The sequence below is a fragment of the Trachymyrmex septentrionalis genome, unplaced genomic scaffold (genome assembly GCF_001594115.1).
Source record: "Trachymyrmex septentrionalis isolate Tsep2-gDNA-1 unplaced genomic scaffold, Tsep1.0 scaffold2, whole genome shotgun sequence".
Classification (NCBI taxonomy): domain Eukaryota; kingdom Metazoa; phylum Arthropoda; class Insecta; order Hymenoptera; family Formicidae; genus Trachymyrmex; species Trachymyrmex septentrionalis.
The window spans coordinates 820,574-845,318 of record NW_017305179.1 but is presented as its reverse complement, the minus strand read 5'-3'; the positions used below and the strand labels follow the sequence as shown (position 1 = coordinate 845,318).

General features: G+C 33.0%; 3 protein-coding genes across 3 annotated transcripts; 2 read left to right on the top strand and 1 right to left on the bottom strand.

Moving 5' to 3' along the window:
- Positions 1-3,530: 3,530 nt before the first annotated feature.
- On the top strand, positions 3,531-13,228 carry LOC108747524. Its single transcript, XM_018485084.1, has 2 exons — positions 3,531-3,804; positions 11,511-13,228. The coding sequence occupies exons 1-2, from the start codon at positions 3,531-3,533 to the stop codon at positions 11,846-11,848; spliced, it is 612 nt and encodes a 203-aa protein (XP_018340586.1). The 3' UTR covers positions 11,849-13,228.
- A 3,421-nt stretch (positions 13,229-16,649) lies between these two features.
- Positions 16,650-20,003, top strand: LOC108747333 (ras-related protein Rab-7a). Its single transcript, XM_018484733.1, has 5 exons — positions 16,650-16,792; positions 18,117-18,301; positions 18,381-18,599; positions 18,763-18,900; positions 18,984-20,003. Exons 2-5 carry the CDS (start codon positions 18,122-18,124, stop codon positions 19,068-19,070), a joined length of 624 nt encoding a protein of 207 aa, XP_018340235.1. The 5' UTR covers positions 16,650-16,792; positions 18,117-18,121; the 3' UTR covers positions 19,071-20,003.
- Positions 20,004-22,174: 2,171 nt separating this feature from the next.
- Positions 22,175-24,018, bottom strand: LOC108747388. Its single transcript, XM_018484812.1, has 4 exons — positions 23,931-24,018; positions 23,406-23,612; positions 23,055-23,228; positions 22,175-22,515 (listed from the first exon to the last, which is right to left on the bottom strand). Exons 1-4 carry the CDS (start codon positions 23,970-23,972, stop codon positions 22,234-22,236), a joined length of 705 nt encoding a protein of 234 aa, XP_018340314.1. The 5' UTR covers positions 23,973-24,018; the 3' UTR covers positions 22,175-22,233.
- Between the last annotated feature and the right edge of the window lie 727 nt (positions 24,019-24,745).

Genomic DNA, 24,745 nt, shown 5'->3' with positions numbered 1-24,745 from the left:
CCGCAATTTAGAAAGAGGCATCTTCTCAGGTTCTATTTTATTCGACAGCCTTCGAAGCCGACAATCAGGTGATGAAGGTTTATTAGTCTCCGATCGCATTCAACATCAGCAGAACTTTTTAAAGTCAAATTTCAAAAAATAAAATTAGAAAATCGATTAAGATGGAAAATTAAGTATGAATAGAAATGTTGTATAAATTGTTGTAATTGCTAAATTTAACTCCAACTCTTTATTTTGATAGAATCTATCTAGAACGATTTTCACGTATTAATTTCTTATCTAAATGTATAAATTAATTATATTAAAAAATTTTACAACAGTTGCAGAGCTGTTTTCTCTACTGAATTAACAGCCATTGATTTCAGATATTTTAAAGAGAAATATTTTCTAGAGATTTCTCTAGATTTTCCATTAAAGATATATTTATCTGTACGTGTTAGTTAAAAGTATTAGTCAAATACTCAGCCAAAAATAGCTATCACTCAAAATCACTCGATATCATTCAAAATTTTTTAAGATTCAAAAATTTTGTATGATGTTAGCCCTCAAAACCAACTGCAAAACGCAAAACGAATAATTTGGCTCATTATAATGATTTTAATACAGCAAAATAACATTTTTCTACATAAAATTTACAGTTTTGGTCGATAACTTTCTAAATAATCCAAATGAACGAATATTTATTGTTTTATTAATATTTGTATAAAATTTGATTTAATTCTCATTACAGTTACTTTCTCATCAAATTTACAAATAAGTAATAATTACACTGTAATTTTAAGTAATAATTAAACTGTAATTTTACGTAAGAATCAGAACTGGCAAAAAAATTAAATAACAAACTAATAAGAGAGTTTGCTCGAATTTTACACAGCTACTCAGATGTAATAATGGAACGATTTATGAAATTTTTTTATTTTTAGTTATGCGTAATTTTTGAGATGTGGCACATATTTCCTTAATTAATACTTAATTAATACTATGTCATACATTTTCTTTGCAGGATATTCCATAGCGTAGCATTTTAAATCAGCGTTCGAATGAGAGAATCATACGTTCAGAGATTCGATCTCACGCGCGCGACAGGAATAATATTATGCAACATAAGCGCGCGATATTGCTCAACATGCGTTTCCGCGCTTAATCGGTGTGTTACTTACAAAACATACGAATTATATTATACAAACGGGTCGCACCTTTAAGCAACTCCTTCACGCTGAAGTGAATCAGCTACTCGCTGCGGCTTTCCTAACGCTCATGGTTACTAATAATTATGTTAATTTCTTCCGAGAAGCCCGTATTAATGACGCTTCGGGATTTGTGTGTATCGACGGGGCTATTGCCTAATTTCTTTTCAAGGGAAGAATTTCGTGTAACATAAAGTTACACAAAACCAAGAAGAAGTCGAGACGATGTCGCCAAAACGTCGTTCTGCAATGTCGGAATAAAATAGAGAATAATTAAATTGCAATAGGCTAATATTTTTAACTATAGCAATCTTCTAAAAAGCTCACTAGTTGCAATACCAGTTTTTCAAGCTGGATCCACCATATTGTATAACTGCGTCCACTTCGTAAATTATTCATCGCCATAAATCTCGATCTAAATTGATTTTAAATGGGCGGCGGAATTCACATTCCGATTATAAATTTATTACATTTGAAGAGAGAATCTTGTTTAACAAGTAAAATTCCCCCGAGGTCTCTCTTTCTCTTTCTCTCTCTCTTTGCCCAGGTTTTATAGAACTGCATTCATCCTAAGCGACACGCTCTTCTTCTTCAAGGGTGGGATCCAAATTGTGTTACAGACAACGGCATTTTATTATAAGTTTATCATGTTGATAGTCCAATGTGTATTACTGTTATTAAGCTCCTGTGTAATTGCTGAAAACGAGCGGTGTAGATTTTCCACGCTATTATCCAACGTGACAACTGTCTTCTTGCGTGCTGCACGAAGCACGCACGGAACCGCAAGTACGCATCTTGATATACAGGGTGTTAATTAAATTACAATTTATTTCTCTGGAATTGGTAGTCTTTTAGCTAATTAGCAAAACGATATATATTTAATCAGACGTGCGATTATTAATTTCTTACGCGTGTTATAGAGTGTCTCGAGTCGAGGCATCTTTATGTCACGTCATTCACTGTCATGATTCGCTGAAATTATATCAACTTGGAACAAATAAGAATTTTACAAACACCGCATATAGTCGCATTTTAAAAGTGCTCGCGAGATTTACTAATGAATAGATGAAAGTTAACGACAGTTTCTAATCTCTGAAAATATGTTTGCAGCAATTTCACGATTACAGTACAAGATAATAAATAGTTGTCTGTCAATTAATCTTGCTGCATGCCTTATTAAATCACGTCTATTCATAAATTAACCACATGGTGCCTGAATCATTAAACTTACGCAGTGAGGAAGCAATGAACTTTGATATATTTTAGTCCATTCTTGAAAGCATTCGATAAGCGAAAGTATTTTAAAGTAATCTCTCACATTTTATAGCTAGCAATAATGAGATATTAACTGATCGATACATATTAATGACGTATTATAACTCGACATTATAAAACCTTTCTAAAAATAAAATTCTTCCTATACACGTATATCAACTTACATATTGTCTCAAGGATATCTCAAAACCATCAAACAGACGTTCTCTTAATGACAGATTCTCCGTACAATTTGAGACCAACTTTTCCTCAGCGGAAATGTCGAGGTTGATCATCATCTATCGTAATCCTCCAATTTTCTGCGTCCTTACAACTGTCAAATTAAAACCCTATTAAAGTAAATTCCATTAAGAATTAGTCGAAGGACGTAGTTTCGTTAACTGCTTGGCTCTGCAAAGATTAGTTTGCGAAGGAAACCCTTTTCCTCGTTCTTGTCAATCAAATTAATCATCAATATTATCCAAGATTTGTAATTGTAGGCATTGTCTTGATGTATATTCCTATTTCTTTTTCTTAAAGAGGAAGAAAAAGGAAGAAAAAGGAAAGCATTATATTCCTATTTCTTATTAATCAAATTAATCATTAATATTGTCCAAGATTTGTAATTGTAGGCATTGTCTTGATGTATATTCCTATTTCTTTTTTTATTTTGAGAGGAAGAAAAAGGAAGGCATTAGACACGAACTCCGATACACGTCAAGTCAATGCTAAGAATTACATATTTGGACAATACTGTTGCAAGTCAAATATCATCGTCATCGATGTCCTGATAACCTCGCTAGCAATCAGCAATTTTTCTCCCTGGTCAAAACGGATCTTGCACCAGAATATAGTACGACCACTTACCCGTGGTGTAAGAATCTGATATTTACACCATGGCACGATCAAAGACAGCGGCCACATCGGTTCCCATGCGTGTAACGCATCCCTACCTACCCATCGCTTGGACCCCGGCGGTGTCTCCGGAGTCACTCGAGCCTCCGGTCGCGAACGATGCTTCGGTGACTGGTGGTTCAAGAGGTGAGAGACCACGTCTGATCCTGGAGGGGATAACAGGGACCGCGCCCGATGGTCGGCTATAAAATGCCGCCACGAGGATCGGGCCCAACCAGTCGTAATCGATACAAGAAGCTCCATTTTTCTAATCCTCCTCACCTAATCCCTCCCATCTCGAAGGAGGTTCTTCCTGTGAATCTATCTATCGCCCGACTCGAAACCATGAAGCTCGTCTTCAGATTCGCCCTGTTGTGCGTCGCGGTGGCCTTCGTCGCCGCACAGGATGCCCAGGTGCAGGAACGACCAAAAACCTTCCGAAGGTTGATACCCGCCGATGTTCTCCGCGGTGAGTTAACTCAACTCAACCCTTCCCGAGGGTGAATTTTACTTTGTGGCAATCTAAGGCCTCTCGCGATCTAAGACCGGTATTTATAGTCGATTCTTATTTCAAGACCGTCTTAAGTAATGTCTTAAGACGTTAATATGGCCCTTCGATTGGTTCGTGACATCTTAAGATTGAATTTAAGACGATCTTGAATATAAGAACTGATTATGAATACTGATTTAAGAGTTTGCGGTTATTTCTTCCTACTGTCATTAAAAAAATTTTGGCTTCCTAATTGAAATCACTGAATAAATAAAAAAGCCAGTAAAAGAAGTATTATTTCGATATTTAATTTAATCAGCATCAGTACTCGACAGTTGTATGAGAATTCGATGGAAGATAACGAGAGAAGATTTCTTTTCGCGAAAGAATATTTCATCTCGCTGCAACGATCTTTATCTTTGTAACGTGATGCTAATATCGCTTGATATTATCACGCAAGATGAAGACAATTAAGTAATATATCTGTCTGCAGAAACTCGCGTTGATTATGTGCGAGCTATTAACGTCATAATTGTATGCTAATTTGTTGCTGAAGAAGAGATTTGCCTTTAGAATAGCGCGATCTTTGCTTCTTAATTAACTTTTTAACTCGTAAAAAAATTATATGTTAATTATTTTCATTTCAATGTACAATAGATGAATTTTAAATTATAAAATATATTTTCTCTGAAATAATTTCTTGATGTTAATAAAATAAATCTTTGCAACTTAAATTCTTTTTATAGCTTATCGTGCTCGTTAACGCGGTTTCTTAATTAACTATAAAGACGAAGTATAAAAATTAATATAAGATACTGATTTTGGAAAAACTTTGTTTTCTTCATTTTGTTGAAGAAATTAACATTTTTGTTAGGTAGTGTAATATTTATAAATATAAATATAACTTATTTTCTCAAGATTCATGTAAGTAGATCTACTCGAGAAATGAAAGCGTGAAACTTCGGTTGAGAATCACTTAAGGTGTCTGGCCGAATTCAAAGAACTGTATGTACATGACCGACAAGTGGGACGATTGTCGTTATTTTCAACTGGTGCTTGGTGGAAGACTTGGCATTTGGCTTTCTTACGATGCCTTGTCACGCGTATTAAACAGCTGTCTCGGAATCCCGGTAACATACCGTAGTGTGTCACGAATGTCATCCGTGATAGAAGCGATTTGTGTTCGAATCAGTCATTTAAAAAATTCATTATTTCACCTTGCGTAATAAATATGTACACACACACACACACACACACACACAAAAGACTTGAAAAAAGAACTTTTCTACATAGAATCTAAAATAGGAAACGTATTACAATTATTCACTTTTTAAATTGATTCTATATCGCATATTGCTGTGCTTATTCGGTCCGAAAAATTTTCTATTTTCAATTTTGTTATTTCAAACATAATTTTACTTAGAGAGTACCTAAATCAGAAGTTGCTTTCAATTCTGCGTGAAAAATCTTTATTATTTCACAGCTGAACCATGAGAAGTTGCGAGAATTAATATTCAATCAATCGTTTGGAGTCTTCCATGATAGATTTCTGAGATAATCTCATCGCCTACATTTCCGTTTCTCGCGTCAACCTTGATTATGGCTTCTTTCTTGCTTCATAATTAACGTGTCTCAACATTATATCTCAGATGTTTATCCGTGCGTAAATCGACCCTGATAAACGACGTCGAATGTCTTTTTGTATCGACTCTCCCATTATCTCGTAACGCGAGCATGGTCCTTGTGAATCAGGGATTCGCAGGGACGCAGGATGATGTATCGTGGCACGTTGAGATCCTCTGCTCAGATAAGTCAAGAAAAATAGCGAACTCTGCTCCGTTGGCGTCAAGATCACGAGACTGCGTGAAAGTTTCGTGCTGTAACCATCATCTTATAATCCCCTTTGCCCCGGTAATGCCTCCTCTTCTCTTTCCGTTCCTTCTCGATATTACTTTCTTCTTTATACGGTCCGCAGGGTGCATGATGCGTTTCTCCTCTCGATAAGTTAACAAGATCGTTACGAAACCCGTTGCTTTTATGCCCGTCTCTACTAATGTAGTTTAATTTTAATCTTATTGTTGGTTTAACCAACTCTGTATCTTTTTCTAGTTTTAGAATTAAAAGAGAATAAAGTGTAAGTTAAACCGTGGTTATAAAATTAATTTTACAGTATCCTTGGGACGTTTTATACGTTTAATCCTGTTACTCTGTTCATTTATTTAAATTATAGAAATTATATATATTTATTTATTTTAATATATCATTTAAAAATAGACCAAATGATTATTGTCGATCATTTCTATTTCTTTAATTTATATGACATTTCTTATGTGAAAGATAAGATTCTGAAATTTTTTCAATTTTATATTCTTCATACTTATGAAATATTTGATTTTTCAACACTTTTATTATTTTTGTAGTGATTTATTTGCTTGCTGTTTTAGTAAGTAAAAAAACGTTGATTCATCTAGTGTTAAAAACTTTTTCCTTTGATATTTGATGACTTCCTCTGTTAATGTATTATAAAATCTTTCTGTGAAAATACACTACTTTTATTTATTTATTTATTTTTTAATTGTTTCGATTATATCGATTTCGATTATAGAATACAATAGTATTTATTCTATAATATACACTATCAACTTTTTAACGCAAAATAAAAAATTTTGACTCTCACATGCCCTTTAATATATTTATTGTTTAAGAGTCTTTTGTTCTTATCAATTTTTGATTATATTGACTCAAATATAATTGTATAATAAATGAAACAAAACTACAGAGTTAACACAGACTTATTTTGAGGATTTATATGCAACGTTTAAAAAAATAGAATCCTCGCCAATTAAGGCTCGACTGGTTAAAGACTGATGCATTGTGTGTGGCACAAGCGGCATTTTTCTTTTCGTAACCATTCATTGCGAATCGCGACTGATGTTGAGATCCCGCAAAATTACGAACGTTCTCCAATAAAATCGCGTTAACCGCGAGCGGTAGATCAATTTAAGTGCCTTCCTGAGAGAAAATCCTTGATATTCACGTAGACGCGACGATCGCTCCTGGTCTTTAATTACCCATGGCCGTGTTCTTTCTTATTTGTCGGCGCAGACCTGAATTTCCATGAATAATCGAATTAGTCACGGAGTAGTGACGAGGAGGGAATTACGAGCGGCCTCGTTGCTCGAATTGTAACGAAGGCAGGAGATCGCATAAGTACGGGTGTGGAAGCTCATGGGAAGGATAGAATTATTTATTTGCCGTCTCTTGGAAGGTCGTATTATATATACGCGAGACGAAGGCCTCGAATACACGACAGACTTGCGGAAATTCTTTATCGCGATATGCAAACAATACTTAGCACCTTATGCACATAAGCAACGAACAATTGCCAGTTCTTTCCATCTTTTTTAGCTCGAAAGAAGAAATATCGGAGGACTTTTTATACACTCTTGAAATACATTTGCTCTGATGCTGTTGTTTGATTGACATAAAAATTAATAGGACTACTTGCCAATAGGACTCTTATTTTTTTTTTTTTTTTTTTTTTGGAAATTATATGGTGACGTGTGTCTTGCAAAGTGTTCTTGCTATTGGAAAGCGAGAAGCGCACTTCAAGAAAGTGGCACCCAGAAATGATAACCAGCACGATGAAAGTACGGGTGAGATCAAACGTATAAAATCAGAGAGAAAGAAACATCCCTGATTGCAAGACTTTTCAGATTAGCGATAAAATCAGCATGCATCTTTATCGTTGTATCATATATTGTGATAATAAATTGTTACTCGACTATTTCCCGGTTAGGGCTTCTCGAAAGCCTAGCCAGTTTCGTTTAAGAGGGACACAGAATATTTTCGCCAACGAGACAAATTAATGTTTCTGCATTCTGAAAAGAATGTCAGCAATATATTCTTGCAATCAGCAATTCTAATCCCGCATTTTAAACAATGCTCGCTTAATGAATTCCGAATTTTTAATTTCACGAGAGTTATATTGCTTGCCTCTTGCAAGTGAAAGTTTGCCATTTATTTTCCTCTTTCCTTCTTTTAATATATCTTTTTGCGACTATCGATATTTTAGTTTTATACTTCAATTTATATTTTAGAATTCTGCACGGAAGGAACAGTTCTGTTGTAGTATTCAAAGTTAGATACAGATATAAAAATAATTTTGTTCGAATCTCTTATCAAAATGTTTATGTAGGACGCTCAAACTGATTGCTCGACAGAATTTTAGAACTTTTTGCGGCATCAACGTTTAAGTGTTCTACATAATTATTTTGATGGTTAAACAAAATTATTTTCAACTAAATTTTTAGATACTCAGATTTTTAGATTACCCACAAATTATTTTCTATTTAAGACATTGAAGACATTCTTTAATAGACATTCTTTGCAATAGAACTCATTTCCTCAAGATGCAGTTGAAAGGAATGGCAGCAATAATATGATAAAGTATAATATGAAAAATGTGTGTATGAATTACATCAAAATATAATATTGAAAGGTGACATCTCTGATCTTTATTGCAAATTTCTCTTCTCGAAATTTAGTTATGATTCCACTTTCCAATTTGAAATCTAAGTTCTTATATCGCTTCTAATTGAATCGACATAAAGATCGTAATTTCCACAACTCGTGTCTCTTGCGTCTTTAGTAAGTGTCCTTGTTTACTATTTTACAGTGACCGGTAAAACGAGAAAACCGCAGAAACATTAGCGGTGCCGTAAACGTCGATCACGTTCAGATCGGCATTGAGAAAACGGTAACGAACACGTCATTGTTTAACACGCTTTGTATTATACGGCTAGACAATCTGACGTTAATACAAGACGCGTAATCCTCTATTCGATCTTATCTGCTTCACGTATATTACACACGTAAATATAAATTGTAAAATATTAGAAAAATACCGGTCAACGTGACTCATAAAGACAAGTCAAATTGACTTATAAAATCGATAAATTATAGCAGATAAATCGATAAATCAAAAAATTAGCAAGAAAAACAGTATAAAACCAATCAAGGTAATTTATATGATAATTCGATCAAAAATAATCATTTACGATAATTTATCGACTTTATAAGTGAATTTGATTTATCTTTAATAATTTATTCATTATCGCAAACAATTATTGAATATCGTAATTATTCATTATCGCAAACAATTATTGAATATCGTAAACAATTACTCTTTGATAAAATTATTAATAATTAAATCTGGAAAACGATTGGTTTCCTTCTGATCATTTTTTTTTTTTAATTTCTTCAGCTTGGGAGAATCGATTAGGAATTTTTCAATAATCCTCGCTCCGATGACTCGGGTAAAACGATCTCGTGAGTCATCGCGGGACAGGCCTCGAAGGGCTGATGTAATCGCGAGCCGTAAAACCAACGCGTCGATGTCCGTCGTAATGACGCCCAACATTTGTCGTCGGCGCGTTGCGTAAAAGCGGCGCGTAACCGACCGACTCGGTGTATGACAGTGAAAGTGTTTCTCCTTGAAGTTTCTAGCACGATCACCGTTGTCGCCGACGACGATGACGACGACGACGACGACGACGCGAACACCGGTGTGTTCCTCGTTCCAATCATCGTCGTAGATGGGTATCGAGACGACGTTCGTCGTCAGCGATTGCAACTCGAATTAGTCGTTGTAATATCGTCATCGTTTGCGCTCGTCGTCGTCGTCGTCGTTGTGACGCTCTGCGTCGAGGAAGTGAAATTCGCGATGTCATTATTGTTGCAAATACAGACTGGCTCGGAAATAGGATGCCGAACCCAACGGATGTATTGCATTCGTTGTTGAATTTACAATAGGGATAATGATGCGAACGTCGATATATTCTAAAGCTTTCGCCGATGCGAGAAGATTATTTCTTGATGCGACCAGAGAATCGATTGTGTATCTTGAAACGAGATAAAAATTACAAAAGCAAGCAAATTACTAGATATTGACCAAATCATAAATATTTTAATGAATTTGCTCTTTTTCACCTCGTAAAAATAACGAGACTGTCTCGCCAAACATGTTAAAATATAAAAAAATTGTATTATTTTTAAATGTATTTATCTTTAGGTACATCTATAAATTCTTCCTCTCAACATAAAACTGTCTCACTTTGGATCTGATTATATTAGTTACACTCGATTTAGAGAGAGAGAGAGAGAGAGAGAGAGAGAGAGAGAGAGAGAGGAACAAGATAATACAAAATAATAAAATAATAAAATAATAATAATATAATATAAAATAATTAAAAAATTTATAATATAAAATAATTAAAAAATTGAAGCAGAGACCTCTGATCAAAGTATAATATATCGCTTTGTCGCTCGCGATAATGTTTTTGATTACGTTTTCTCTTCTAAAATCTAAATATTATAAAAATCTAAAAATCTTGGCTACGTTTATGGTTTGGCGCTTCTAATTTCATCGCGGTGTGCACGATCGCGATGTGCAACGCGATATTAAAAAACACGTCCACTCTCTCGCATTAATTCTTTCATCTGCCCGGATATTCAGGTCGGCGGGATAATTAACAAGCAACATTGTGCGGCGAGTATTAATGGCGTTTAGGTCCGGCGCGTACAGTGCGTTAGAAAGTAACGACACTTTTGCGGAATTGCGCGTGACGATCGAGGTAACGATATAATACTCGAGCGAGCGAGCAAAGTTATTAAGGAAACGCGATATCACCGTCTCATTTCACCGTTCGACTTCGACGAGCTAGCGATTCGGAGAGCCTTTTACTTCAATCTCTAATAAGAAGGCTTTAAAGAATAAAATTAAATAAAATAACAGTAAAATCAGAGCTACTATTTCTTTTACAAAAAAGAGGACACTATTTCTTTTTCTTATTGGGCCACTTTTTAATATCCTCCTTTAACATGTTTCGATCCCACACTTTGGGTCATTCTAAATAATTAACAAATTTGTTGACTACAGTATTATTTGTTAATTATTTAGAATAACCCCAAAGTGTGACATAAAAATTAAAATAAGTTATTGTAGTTCAATATAATAAAACAAAGAAGGAAACGCTGAGATACATAAACTTAAATTTGACATTCAATAAAGAATTCGAATTTACATATGAACACTTAATATTGGCTTTGATTGGCATTTTATTTATATGATCTCATCTCTAGTTTATTGACTTAGACAAATGCGTCACTGTCGGTAAAAACCGAACGAAAGAGATCCGCGAATCCTTACACAGATCGGCCAAAGCGGATTAAAGTATTAATGTATTGTTGAACACTCATGTCAGAAAGCAGACGTTCGTTACTATTAAATTATCTATGTACGCAAAGGTTCATTGTGCCGTGTAACATCGAACATTATTGTCTATATATTAACGAATTATTATAAATTATTATTCCTTAAATTATTTCGTATATTAATGAGACATAATAATTCCTTATATTATTTATATAAATTTAGACACTTAACATTTTTATATTATTTCTCATATTATTATATATGTAATAATAATATATTTTTACATTTTATAATAATTTATATAACAGTATAGAGTTATGTAACAGTATTTTCTGAAAATATAAGAGAAACACTCGTTAATTAAACAATCCTGAAGCTTTTCCTTTCTCTTGAAGAACGGCTCTTCTTTTATCAGGTTTTTATGCAACTCTACAACTTGCTCTGATAAGAACTACGTATCGTGTTACAGACTTCCCTGGAATGTGCTTCGCATCGACCAAGTGTGCGACCATCGAGCCGACGAAATCGTGGGAGCTGTCGCCATTCTGCGGTCGTTCCACCTGCGTGCCCGCTGATGACAACTCCGGCCGTCTCTTTGAATTAGTAGAAGACTGTGGCCCGTTGCCCAAGGCCAACCCTAAGTGCAAGCTCTCTGACAAGACCAACAAAACCGCAAGCTTCCCCGAATGTTGTCCGATCTTCGAGTGCGAGGACGGCGCCAAGCTCGAGTATCCGGAGATCCCGACCCTGCCACCACCGAGCGATGAGGATGCGGCGAAGGCGCAGCCGGAAGCGCCGAAGCCCTAAGCCCGACACAAAAGCTTAAAAGGCCACCTTGTCCCTGGGATGAAGATTGCGGTGTAGCCTCCTCGACTCAAACAAGATTCAAGCAAAACGAGAAGTCATCATGATGTCAAAATGCCGTCAAAGTGCCTCCAAAATCCAACCCAAGGAACACACAAAAGTCAACAGAAAAATCAAAATGACCTTATTTTGTTTCTTGAATCAAGAAATAATCAAGTTTTGGAATAAAAAAAAAATCATTACTTTGACTTTCATGATGTCAAAATAAAGATACATTTTGACTTTCTCTTTGACTGAGCGTGTTCCTTCGGAACAATTATTAAAAGTCGCTTTTTTTTGGCCAGTCGCAGATTCATTTTAAAATCAATTTGACGCTATCGTAACCTGTTATTCTGTCCTGGTCATCGGACCTGGTTATGTTCGACGCGATCTGTCAATGCGATCGATGAGAGTCAGATGCGGCGAAATATACGTTCAAGGATTAATTCTCCAAGAGCGATAAAAAGACCAGCGAAACTCCTAACGTAACGCAAAGTAAACATGCAAAATATAATTTTATTTTGTATTGGTAATACGAGTACCATAAGATCTACTTATTAATACGACGAAACGATCGGTCGCGCTATTTTACAGTATTTTTTCGAGGAAAGGATAAATTGTCATGTAATAGCCATCGGACCGTTGCACATTGCGCTATTATAGGAAGCGGTTCTCTTTGTATTTGGTTCAATTATAAATTGTTCGACAGGATTGTGCAACGTTTGTGCCCATCACGACGAGGCCATACCGCGATTTCGCTCACCACCTAACGTGATCTGATCCCATTTAATCCAGATTAAGTTAATTGTATATAAATTCAGGCCGCGTTTTTTCAAACTACGAGCACGATGAAAGCTTTCCAAACGCACTCATTCTACACCCGATTTATAATCTTATGATCGTAATCCCGATTCTTTTGTTAACTTCCCCCATGTTCTTTTAGCTGCGCAACCCTCGAACGTATAATTTACCTACGAAAATCTATAAAGAAACAGAATAATTTTGCAAAGTGTACATTAAATCTCTATATAAGAAGACTTGACAAAAAATATAATGAATGTCTCACGAAGAAAAATAAATGTATTAAAAAATTAAGTCGTTTTTGGTGTATATTGTTTCGTGATTATTCTATTATATTTCGCACAGAAGCGTTTGAGAAGTTTAAACTTTTCAATGATATATCTTCCAATGATAATCGGTAATGGCGTAACTTCTTTTAGTTAAGTTGATTTAAGTTGCTCTTTTTCAGCATATGACAAATTATTCCGTAGTAGAACCTGGCAGTATGTATCGCAAATATGTGTGATTGTAATTATATGTGATTAAATTAATACTTATTTAATTCAATCGTATGTCGCACTCGTCTCCCTCCTCCGTTTTCCTATTTTTCCTCTCAGAATGATTAATTTACTGATGAATTTACATATAATTTATTATCTGTTGTTATAAATAACATTTATTGATGAAATTAATTATAACTTTTAATATTACATTAATATTAAAAATTATAACAATATTTAGAATTGATTATATTATGTCAAGCGAATAAATAAAAAATAAATAAGCGCCGTTTTTCAATTGCAACTTTCATTTTTCATTTTTATTTAAGAAAAACCTAATTATAAAGTATAATGTATTTAAGAAAAACTTAATTTGTTTTAAGCATAGAATGACGAAACTAGCGATTAAAAGTTCCTGTCTTAACTTTGAGTTTTTATTTTCGCTTAACGATTCTGCAGACGACGGTCACCACTCAGGATGCGCTTTCTACTGCGATTTTTCTATTTTCTGTTTTTTTTTTTGTTAATGCAATGATATTTTGATGAAATATAAGTAATGATTAACGTTGTAAAAGTAGGCGAGGAGCTAACGAGATTTTCGGTCTCTCTCTCGAATAGATTATGAGACCTACTTTCACCCGACTTATATTCCGACAATCCGCTTCTCAACTTATATTTCGAATTTAATTAAGTTAAATAAAGGATAGAAGGCAGAACGCTATAGTAGGTTTATCGCGGCAGCTCAGATTCGCCAAGATATTTCTGTGATTTCTATTAATTAAATGTCAATTTTGTAACTTAATTACGGTCAAGTTTAGCGACAACAAAATTAGATATTAGGGAATTTTTGCAATACAGTTTATACAGATACGGTAAACGCTAAAGTCACGTTATCTTCTTCTTAACAACTAAGTAATTAAGAAAAAAATAACATGATTTTAGCGTTCACAGAATCTATGTTATACATGAATCTATGTTATTGCAAAAACTCTGTATTATTTATTAAATTCGCATAAGACGTCGAGGAAACTGCGAAACATCACTATAACTTTTCATCCGACTACGTCTTTAGCAATATTGAATAATGTTATCAGCATCGCGGTTTTGATCGTTTCATGTTGTCTTTCGCACGCGCATGTCTTTATGTAATTAATTAAAAATCATTATATTAAATGACATTGTATTAAGTGATTTAAATTATATTTACCGCTCTTCAGAATGCTTTATCAAACATGTATAATTTTATTTCTACGAATTCTTGCAAAATTTTGCTTATAAGAAGTTTCTGATGAAATATGCGATATCGAAATATTCGAGGATCTACGATAATAAATAATATACGATTCTCTTACCTAAGCAAAATTATAGGTAACATATTTTAAATATTTTGTAACTATTTTTGTGGTTTCAAATTGTATTTATTATAAACGTTACATAAAATATTTAGTTCATATTTTAATAATATTTCGAATAAAGCATTATATAAATATGTATAAAATATTAATATAACATTTAAAAAAATGAATAGTAATAAATATTTATCATAAATATTCTGTGCTGTTTAAGTATAAATGTATATCTTATGGGTATAGCTAAGAGAGCAAAAAGACCGTGTTTGATTCCTCTAAATCTTAAAGATAAAAAGCAATTAAAACCGCTTAAATGAACTATCCTTAATAAATATTCACAAGAAATAAATTTTGGAAAAAAGAATTTTGGGGTAAAAGTATAATAGAAAGATTTTCTTTATGCGGTACGTTTATGCAGTTATGCAAGTTTGGATAGACAATAGATCGATTATTTTATCATAAATTTTCGATTATTTCGTTATTGCGTACATTCGTTAGAAACGTTTTGCTTGGAGACGATGTATAATTTTATTACGATTGATCTGTCCTTGTCTACAAAAATTGCAGGAGAATGGTTGCCAAATGGCGATCTATTTTGGAGACATCCTGTTGAATGTTTGCGACACTTCGTAGACTGAATTAAGTAACTGATCGCGATTAATTTATTTGCAAAATCTTAAAATTCTGCAACATTCCACGTAACATTTTTTTTTCACGCTCACGAGATATGTCAAGGATAACGATTAAAAATAGATTTTATTCTCGAAATGTCAGAGCGATGAGCGCTCAGATTTGTATGCACTATGCATATTTATGTGAACCGCAATCTGTATGGAGAAATCAATTTTTTTTCATCATCGATCAAAAAACACATTTTTTCCCGCGTTAATCTCGCGAGATAATGAATTCTCTTTCCTTTCTTTCTCTCATTCAATTAGAATCAACGTTGTATTTTGGATTTGCTTGTATTTTAAATTAATTACTAAAATCGCATTATACAGAATCGCTAAATTACTAGTAATTTACTGAAACGCAAGCAATTCAGCAAGAAAATATACATGCCGCATTAACTTTCATTTACGTACACAAAGGAAAGGTTTAAATTAAACAAAATGGATTAGAATAGTCAAACCAAATGGATGTTTAAATTAATAAATAATATAATTATTTGCACTAGAATTAAATTTTTTTATTAAACAAAATATGTCTCATTTATAATTAAATTTGTGCTACGCCAATGAAACAAAATAGATCGAACTCTCGAGACTCTCCAAACAAAAACTTTTTCTCTGTGTGTAAATAAAACTTTCGAGTCCAAACAAATTTTTTTCTCTGTGTAATTCTATTTTAACACAATTTTTTTTTATTATTCTGCTTTCCCGATGATAATGAAAGACTAATTTGCCTCGTCATTTTTTTCGTAACAGAACGTGTAAAATTAAAGAAATACGTCGACATATTATCCAGCAAATGAGGATGGAGATTGAAATGGATTTGAATGAAATGAATTGAAATGGATTCAGATTTTCAGAAATATTGATTCAGGAATGTTAAAATAACTGCTCTTCAATCCTGAATGCATTTGTATACATTTATAGGAATTGCATGGAGCATATATCTATGCCTTTCAATCTAAAAATAATATTTTAGCTTTTTCTGTGCACTGTTCAATTAAAAATTTTGAATAGGATACAGTTTTTCAATTCAATTGTATCCAATTGAATCTAATTGAATCCAATTAAATACAAAAAAAGTATTCGCTATTTAAAGTACGCGCGCATTCGGATAGAAACAAATTTCAATCCATTTTAATTCATTCTCGCTTGCTGGGTATAGCATATTATGACATTCATAGCTTACGTTATTATCATCGCTTGCGTTACGTCCGTTACAAAAAAGGGATGAACTGAAATGAGTTACAAATTCAAATGTCACATCGTCGCAATCGTGTTTCTAAATCTCGATTAATCGCGATAGGTCGACCGTGCGTGCACGGAAGCAGCGGCCAATCGCGGAGGTCGACGCGCGCGTCTCCACATTTACGCGAGTAATCGATATATCACATGAACCTCTGTATCGACCTCTCGAAAGTCAGAGGACGCACGCCACTGCCGTCGGGAATAATGCACTCGATTGCACTCGGTCGATAAGGGAGGCGAGGCGAACAGGTGACGACATCGTTGTCATACTCGTGATTTCATAACACGCCATTTTCTTTGTGTGAAGCGCTGGAGCGCGGAGGTGTTTTCACAGGCCGTGTTCCCTGACGAGTTCCCCAGGTAACGTGTCTGTTTCGTCCCGTACGTTTCCCCGGAATTCGCGTCTCGCGCGGAAGACGCGCGGTGTCTCCGACCTGGATCGCGTCCGCCCATCCGTGGACACGCTCGCTCCAAGTTCGAGTATCTCGAGTGAATCGAGTGTCCTGAGGCCCCCTGCATGTGACGGATTTCGTCGAAGGCGTTGAACGTACGGTGGAGCGGATTCCGCATCGCGACACATTTCGTTCGCGCTATCTTTTCGTCGTACGTTGCGTCGCGGATATTCCTCAAAGCCGCGGATCTCGGGAGTGTCGATCATTGGTGACCGCCAAATATCTCGCGCTCGAACGTTCTCGCGAAGAAAGCTCACTCGTTTTCTCTCTCACTCTGTCACTTTTTTTAGTGAGCGCGTTGTACTACGTCATTGCCACTCTGAGTCTTTCTCATTAATGTTGTTAGATGATTCATTTAATCGAATATTCCTTCCGAACATTCGAATTCTAAGCTTTCGTGCGGTAATAATTGGTGACTTTTGATTCGATGTACATGGTAAATTTATGTAAATAGTTTAAAAATCGTGGGTGGAATGTAATATCAGAAGCTGATCTGTTTCCAATATTTACAATTCAGGAAACACCTGGTGCTTATCCTTCATTGTTTAAAAAATTGTTGCTTTGTAACTTGATGAAACTTTTAAAGGCTACATGCATTTTGATGTTTGGGCAATAATATTTTCTAAATTATAAACTGAACATTACAAAATTGTAGCAAATTTAATTTTTACAAATACAACTTGTAGAATATTATTTTTCTTAATTTTAAACAATAAAATTTAAAAATTTCATATTTGCTTACAAAATTACTTAATATTACATTTTTGCTATTTAAATTACTCTGATTTTAATTTTCTATAAAACTTATGGAAATGCCTATAATCTTTATTATGTATTTATATAAAAAAAAGAAATAAATAAAAAAAAAAATTAAAATATAAATTATATGTCTTGCTTGTATTTGTTACACATATAATTAAATTTTCATATGGGATATTTAATATTTTAACTGAATTTTTTTTTCATACACAAGAATTTGAATTTATGTTGATATCAATTTTTATGAAATAACAGTCACTAAAAAATTTCTTCCATATTTGATCATAAATCGTCACATTTTAATATGAAAGAAGAATCATATTAGAATAATATTCTAATTACTCTACTTGATTTGATAAGGAAGTTATGTATTAGTCATAATATGATTCCTATTTTTATAAATAGTATGCTAATCTTTGTTCCAAGCACTTCTCACAAAAATTAATTTTTAATATGGTTTTATATTTTTTCAGCAAGTATGGCATCCCGTAAGAAAGTTTTGCTGAAAGTAATTATCCTTGGGGATTCGGGAGTTGGGAAAACTTCTTTAATGAATCAATATGTCAATAAGAAGTTTAGCAACCAATATAAAGCGACAATAGGTGCAGATTTTTTGACTAAGGAAGTGATGGTAGAGGATAGAATAGTCACTATGCAGGTAATCCTTGTGCTTAATTTCATTATTTTAACAAATCGTCAGTATTTTGTATTTCTAACGGAAAATCTTTTTGTCTTAGATTTGGGATACCGCTGGACAGGAGAGGTTTCAATCGTTAGGAGTGGCTTTTTATAGAGGCGCAGATTGTTGTGTACTGGTATTTGATGTATCGGCTCCAACTAGCTTCAAATCTCTAGATTCATGGAGGGATGAGTTTTTAATTCAAGCCTCGCCTCGAGATCCAGACAACTTTCCGTTTGTCGTGCTCGGGAACAAAGTAGATCTTGAATCAAGAGCAGTGAGTAAAATAATTTCAAAATCTTGAAAATAATTTTAAATAGTTTTGTACAGTTTAATGAACATGCAAATATAAATATTTAAAATCTAATACTTTCATTTTATTTAATAATTGCAATTTATATTATCATTTCCTACATTTTTTTCTGTATCTTTTGTTTTAGGTCTCAAGCAAGAGAGCACAACAGTGGTGTCAATCAAAGAACAATATTCCATATTTTGAAACTAGTGCAAAAGAGGCTATTAATGTCGAGCAAGCTTTCCAAACGATAGCTAAGAATGCTTTAGCTCAAGAAAGTGAAGTGAGTATATTAGAGGCGCAGAGTTTTTTCTCGATCCATTCATGACTATCTCAATTTTATCTTTATATCCTTGCGAATTTTAGGTCGAACTTTACAATGAATTCCCGGATCAAATCAAATTGACCAACGACCAAAGAAGCAATGGTAGAGGTGATTCATGTGCTTGCTAGGTCTTGGAACAGTGGTAATATCTCAAATGACTAATAAAGAATGCACAGGTCAGATACACTCACATCACCTGCGGCATAAAGGACGCGGAGAATATATTGCGATGAGCTTTATGTGTGCAGGAAGTCATAAAATTTCTTTCTTTATCTCAACATGTTATTATACAATCTTCCTCTGTGTCCATAAAACAAAAAAAAACGTCTCAATATAATTCTTAATATAGTTTTGTTGAAACAGTTACATTAGTGCACGGTAAAAAAAATAACGAGTTAAATCCATACGTAAAGGAAATGTGTACAAACTATCTCGATATACATATACATATATATAATTGTTTTTATAAACGTGTGTGGGAGTAAGATACATTTATCCGACTTTCTGACCTCTGAAATATCGCAATCTTGAATTATGTACTCCCGCTGGACTTGACTTGTCATATATAAGTCCTCTATGTTATTCTTTAAGTCAAGGATTCGCATCTCGTTTTTAAGTATTGTAATTGTAATATGCTCTCTTATCGGGTATGGCGAAACATATGAACTCTATTTTTTCTCTATTTTTTTATCTCGATAGTTTGTTGTCGATTAATTTTCACCGAAAGAGTAATAGCTCGAGGTTTTCAAATAATATAGGAGTCGTTGTTGCACCAGAGAGGATAATATATGGGTCGGGAACTCAGATAGCAGTATACTGTTAGTAAATTATAATAAAAGAATTTGCTCATAATTTGTTAAGTACAATTGCATTTACAGAGAAGCTCTAGTGCATATAGCTTATTATACTTAGACAGAACCGAATATTTGCTGTCAGTAAAAATGGTTCGTACGAAATAGAACGAAAATAAGATAAAGTTACAATAAAGTTATTAAGATACTTTGTAGTGTCTCGTAAGATGTTTTAACGAGTTTGAGATTCACGCAAATGGTATGGTGTAAACTCCTTAAATTTTTGTTTTCTATTCAGAAAAATTTTCAATTGTTTTATATATATATATATATACAATATATATATAAATATTGAAATATAAAATTATATTATGAAGATTTTGGCTTGTTGCGCACGTATATATGTATAATGCTAAATATGTTATTTTGTTCATATAAATAATTATTTTAAACTTAGAGATGTTTATATGGCCATCTCGATTTAGAAAGTAAAAGAGAATTTGTTACAGATATAACTTATTAGAAAAATTTCTCCTTCGCTGAACGTGTCATCTGTAATACGTTTTACATAAGATACTTTTGCAGTTTTCAAACGTTGCAAAATCCCGAAACGAGATTCCTCTTCTTGTACCGCGATGCACATCGATTTTTAAGATTTTTTACTGTACATAAAACAGTAGGATTCCAAGTGCGCGGTGAGTTAATCGTCAATTGTATGGTCTATCGAACAGTTCTACACGCAGACTGTATTTTGTAAATAAGACAGCATATGTAATCCACTTAGGAAAATTTAACGTTATAAAAATGAATCTTTATATCCTGATAGCCATATCAATAAGTATGCGCTTGTAATATTTTAATTCTACTATAGTCCTTATTAGAGCAGTAATTAAACGGCGTGTGATATTTATTTCGACGGAGAGAGCGAGCTTTCACATAGTTCGTGCGAAATACGAGGAATATTTACATTAATGCTGTATTTCAAATTTTTGTAGTAAAAAGAAATGATTGTGCGCCTATCAAGATGTGTTTAAATGTTTTAAGATTCGATTTCCTAGAAAGATAGAAAGTGCAAGGTAAGCATGCTTTTCCGCAGTAGTTACGCAATGTAGTACGATAGTATTATGCATCGCGGTACCAGTAATTGTCACTCAAGTCTCAAGTAATTTTGTTAATCCTCGGTTACTTTTGCTCAGTTTCCGGATTATAATTAAATTTCGTAAAACTTCGACTTCGCCAGGGACTTTAATACACAATCCCTTCCCTTTGTTCCAATGTACGTTCGCTTAACGATTATATGTGGCCATCAGCGGGCGCACTGATTCTGTCGACGCACCAAATTACTTTCATCGAATCTCTCCAGTAAAATCTCCAATAATTGATTTTATATACCTAATGAAACCTACTTGAGTCTTTACCAAGAAACAATCGAACTCAATTATTTATACCCATAATTTCTGGGCCACCCTGTGTATATATGATATTCTTATGAAATACAAATTTAACGTATGAAATATATGCATACGCAAGGTGTCCCAATAATCGTGCACTTCTTCTAGACACTTAATGCCGAATAATGATGATTAGCTGTATCGAGCCTTTGCTGAACGATTAATAATTAAAGGGCTCTTGAAAAAGGAATCAAGATGCACACGATTGAAAATCTAAAATTTGTAATATTTAAGATGCGATTGTCAAGATGTTTGATATGTGTGCAGTATAATAGATGTAAAAGGTGAAGTCCAATTGAGCTTTCATTATGGAAAAGTTGATTTTAAACCTGTCGAGAAATCAACAAAGAAGGTGCGCGATTTCTGAGACGCTCTGTATATATGATAATGCGAAATATTCGCATTGTCAAGTGTGCTTTCATGGGTCTACGCATATATACGTATGCACGTGTATATAAGTGAAGATAATCATGACCACGGCGATTATAATTAATAATATGTATAATTCTATCGAAGTATGTTAATGATAAATATAATTATAAATAATACTATTGTTATTATTGCTGCCGCTATCGCTGTTGTTGCTGTTCCCACTACTGCCATTATCCCTACGCAACAAATATATTGCTAACAATCAATACATTTACAGAGAAGATTAAACTAATCGAATATAAATCTTCTGGTATATCATAATTTTTATTTGTAATATTTCTACATTATGTAGTTACGATCTGAAGCGACATTTCGCTTGTGAATACAAAAATCGCTTAATCTAATTATATGACATATTTATAAGAAAAAAGCACATAGCGCTAAAAATAGGGAGATATTTTTTATTCGAACAAAACAACATTGTAGTCTATTTTAAAGACAAAAGATTTAAAGGCAATTGATAATCCTTTAGTTTGATAATCAATGCTTTTAATTAAAAATAAAGTACGTAAATTAAAAAATAAAGAATTAATTAAAAATTAATTGCATAGGCTCATATTGAATTTATTTTTTTTTTTCAAAATTTGAATCTTTCGAGAAAGTAGATGTTGCCATGACTATGCAATCCTTATGCAATGATTAGTATTACTAACGATATTCATACTGAAAATGTGGGTCTCAGCAGTATTCTTTACGACGCAACTTTTCACGTTTACAAGTGTTTTCACGTATGTGCTTGTTCCGATAATTATCGTCTCCCCAGAATTTTTAGTGACACTTTTCAGCGATTCTCTGGTTAAGGAAATGTTTTTCAAGACGCAGGCTTGCTTTCTAAGGAAGCTTGTAGAATCACAGTTTGGTATGATAGCGTTCAAATCACTTAATAACTTTTTCGCCACCTTAAAAGATAATTTTAAAATTAAAGTGTTATAAATTGCAATACCTACTCCTTTATTTGTGATGAAAGATATAGCTGCATAGAAACTATAAATTCGCAAAACGTATAGATCGTATGTGTTTTAATAAGGAAGTTATATTTAAATGCAATTTTATAACATCAGTAAATTAAAAAGAGATTATTATATAATATAAACATTTTCAAAATTGTGATTACAATAAAAGAAAAGATTTCTATCCCTGGCGGAAAAGATTTACGAAAAATTACATAGATTGAGACAAAATCTTAGAAATTATTAGTTTTTCATATATATTCATAGTAGGATAATATGTAGAACGGTTTTTTTTTCTTTTTTTTTGAAAAACCTAGAGATCCTCCGCCCTCAAACAACGTTACTCTACGTCTCACTGCGAATATCTACGACAAATTAAGAATTTCTAAGTCTCAATCTATGTAGTTTTCCGTAAAAATTTGTTTTTCGCTAGAGATGATTCTAGTAAATTAACGTATAATGAAAATTTATTTTCATAAATTGATTACCTGAATACTGCTGATTACGTTTGCTAATGGGCCTTTCATGGCCATGCGACCGTTTTGGATGCACATGTCCAATCCAGCAACCGCATTTGTCTTTATCGATTCTAGATTATTCTTTGCATAATAGTAACACTTGTCTACGTTTTTACCCTCCTCTTCTCCATTATGAATGGACAGCTAGAAAAGCAATTTGTATATATTTTATGTATGTAAATACATCTCTCTAATCCATTTAAAAAATTAGTACTGTAATGCTGGCTTGAAATGTTGTAATTATAATATTAAATATTTCTTGTACAATCTATATACTTGTCTTTCTTTATTAAATATATGATAAAAATAAATGATATTCACATTGACATCTTCAAGTGCTCCGTTAATAGTATTGTTGATATCATCTAAAGCGGTTTTTTTTATTTTTTCAAGGTGCACTTCTAGATTCTGCGACATTCGCTCTTCGAAAAATAATAGACCGTACAGTATAGTTTGCGTGGCTGCCTTTTCTACATCCACTAATCGCTCGAGACTGAGCGAAGAATCCGTCACATTTTGCTCCAATGCCTTAAAAAAGACATATAAAAACTTTGTTATTAAAATATAAAATATAAAAACGGAGATACTATATATATATTTTTTAGATACGCATAATTTTTCTAAAGAAAAAAACGAAACAAAATTATTTTCTTATACTTTTTAATTATATAAAAATTATTTAAGAATTCATATTACAAAATAATAGATATAACTTTCAATCTTTCAAGAAGATATTACCGAGACTGTCAAAAAATGAAAAAATCTATTATATTCTTTTTCTAAGTATTCATTTTATTTAGAGTGATTTAGATTTTTCTCTTCTTAAATATGATTTATTGAACTCACATAAACTGTACACAGCAGTGCCAAGAAAATAACGGTCTTCATTTTTCCTTTTAACCGGATTGCGTTCAAAAAACAATATTCTTTCGATGCTATTACTATCATTTCATTTTTATATCAGAACAGCTTATGATAACGAATGATAATGTGACATTATTCAATTTTTTTAATTAAAACAGAGATTAATCTGAATGATATATAATTGATGTGTAAGTGTTATCGAATATGTTGTCAAATATGTTTCAATATTGTCTCTTATTAACAATAAGGAAATGTACTTTTTTAAAAGAACTTTAGAGACAAGAAATATTCTGTATTTGTTTAATATTTGTCTCTGAAAAAAAAGATCAATACACAAATTTCGGATCTCAGGAAAAAAAAGCATTTGTGAAAGAGAAAAACAAAAACGTTAATGTATCGTATACTACAATACAACATTGTAAGTATTATCAGAACGTGTGATAAGAAAGTACAAGTATTTATATCTTATTATTATCATAAACATAATCTAGAAAATATATATTTTTTATAACATCAATTTATTTAAACAAAACAATAATTTTTAATTACATAAGTGAATTCTTTCCTGTAAAGGATAACGTTTCTTTCATGACATGATATTATCCCCTTCATTCATAATGTACTACAAAAATATACTTGACGGAAGACGCTACCGCGTGTCTCCTAATAAACATAATATAGAAAATATATATGGAATTTTCCGGATTTATTTTTTTCCACTGTATTATTTTTTTTTAAACTCTTTAATCCATATAAATATTTTTTAATTTAAAGAAAAATTTCTGTAAAAGACACTT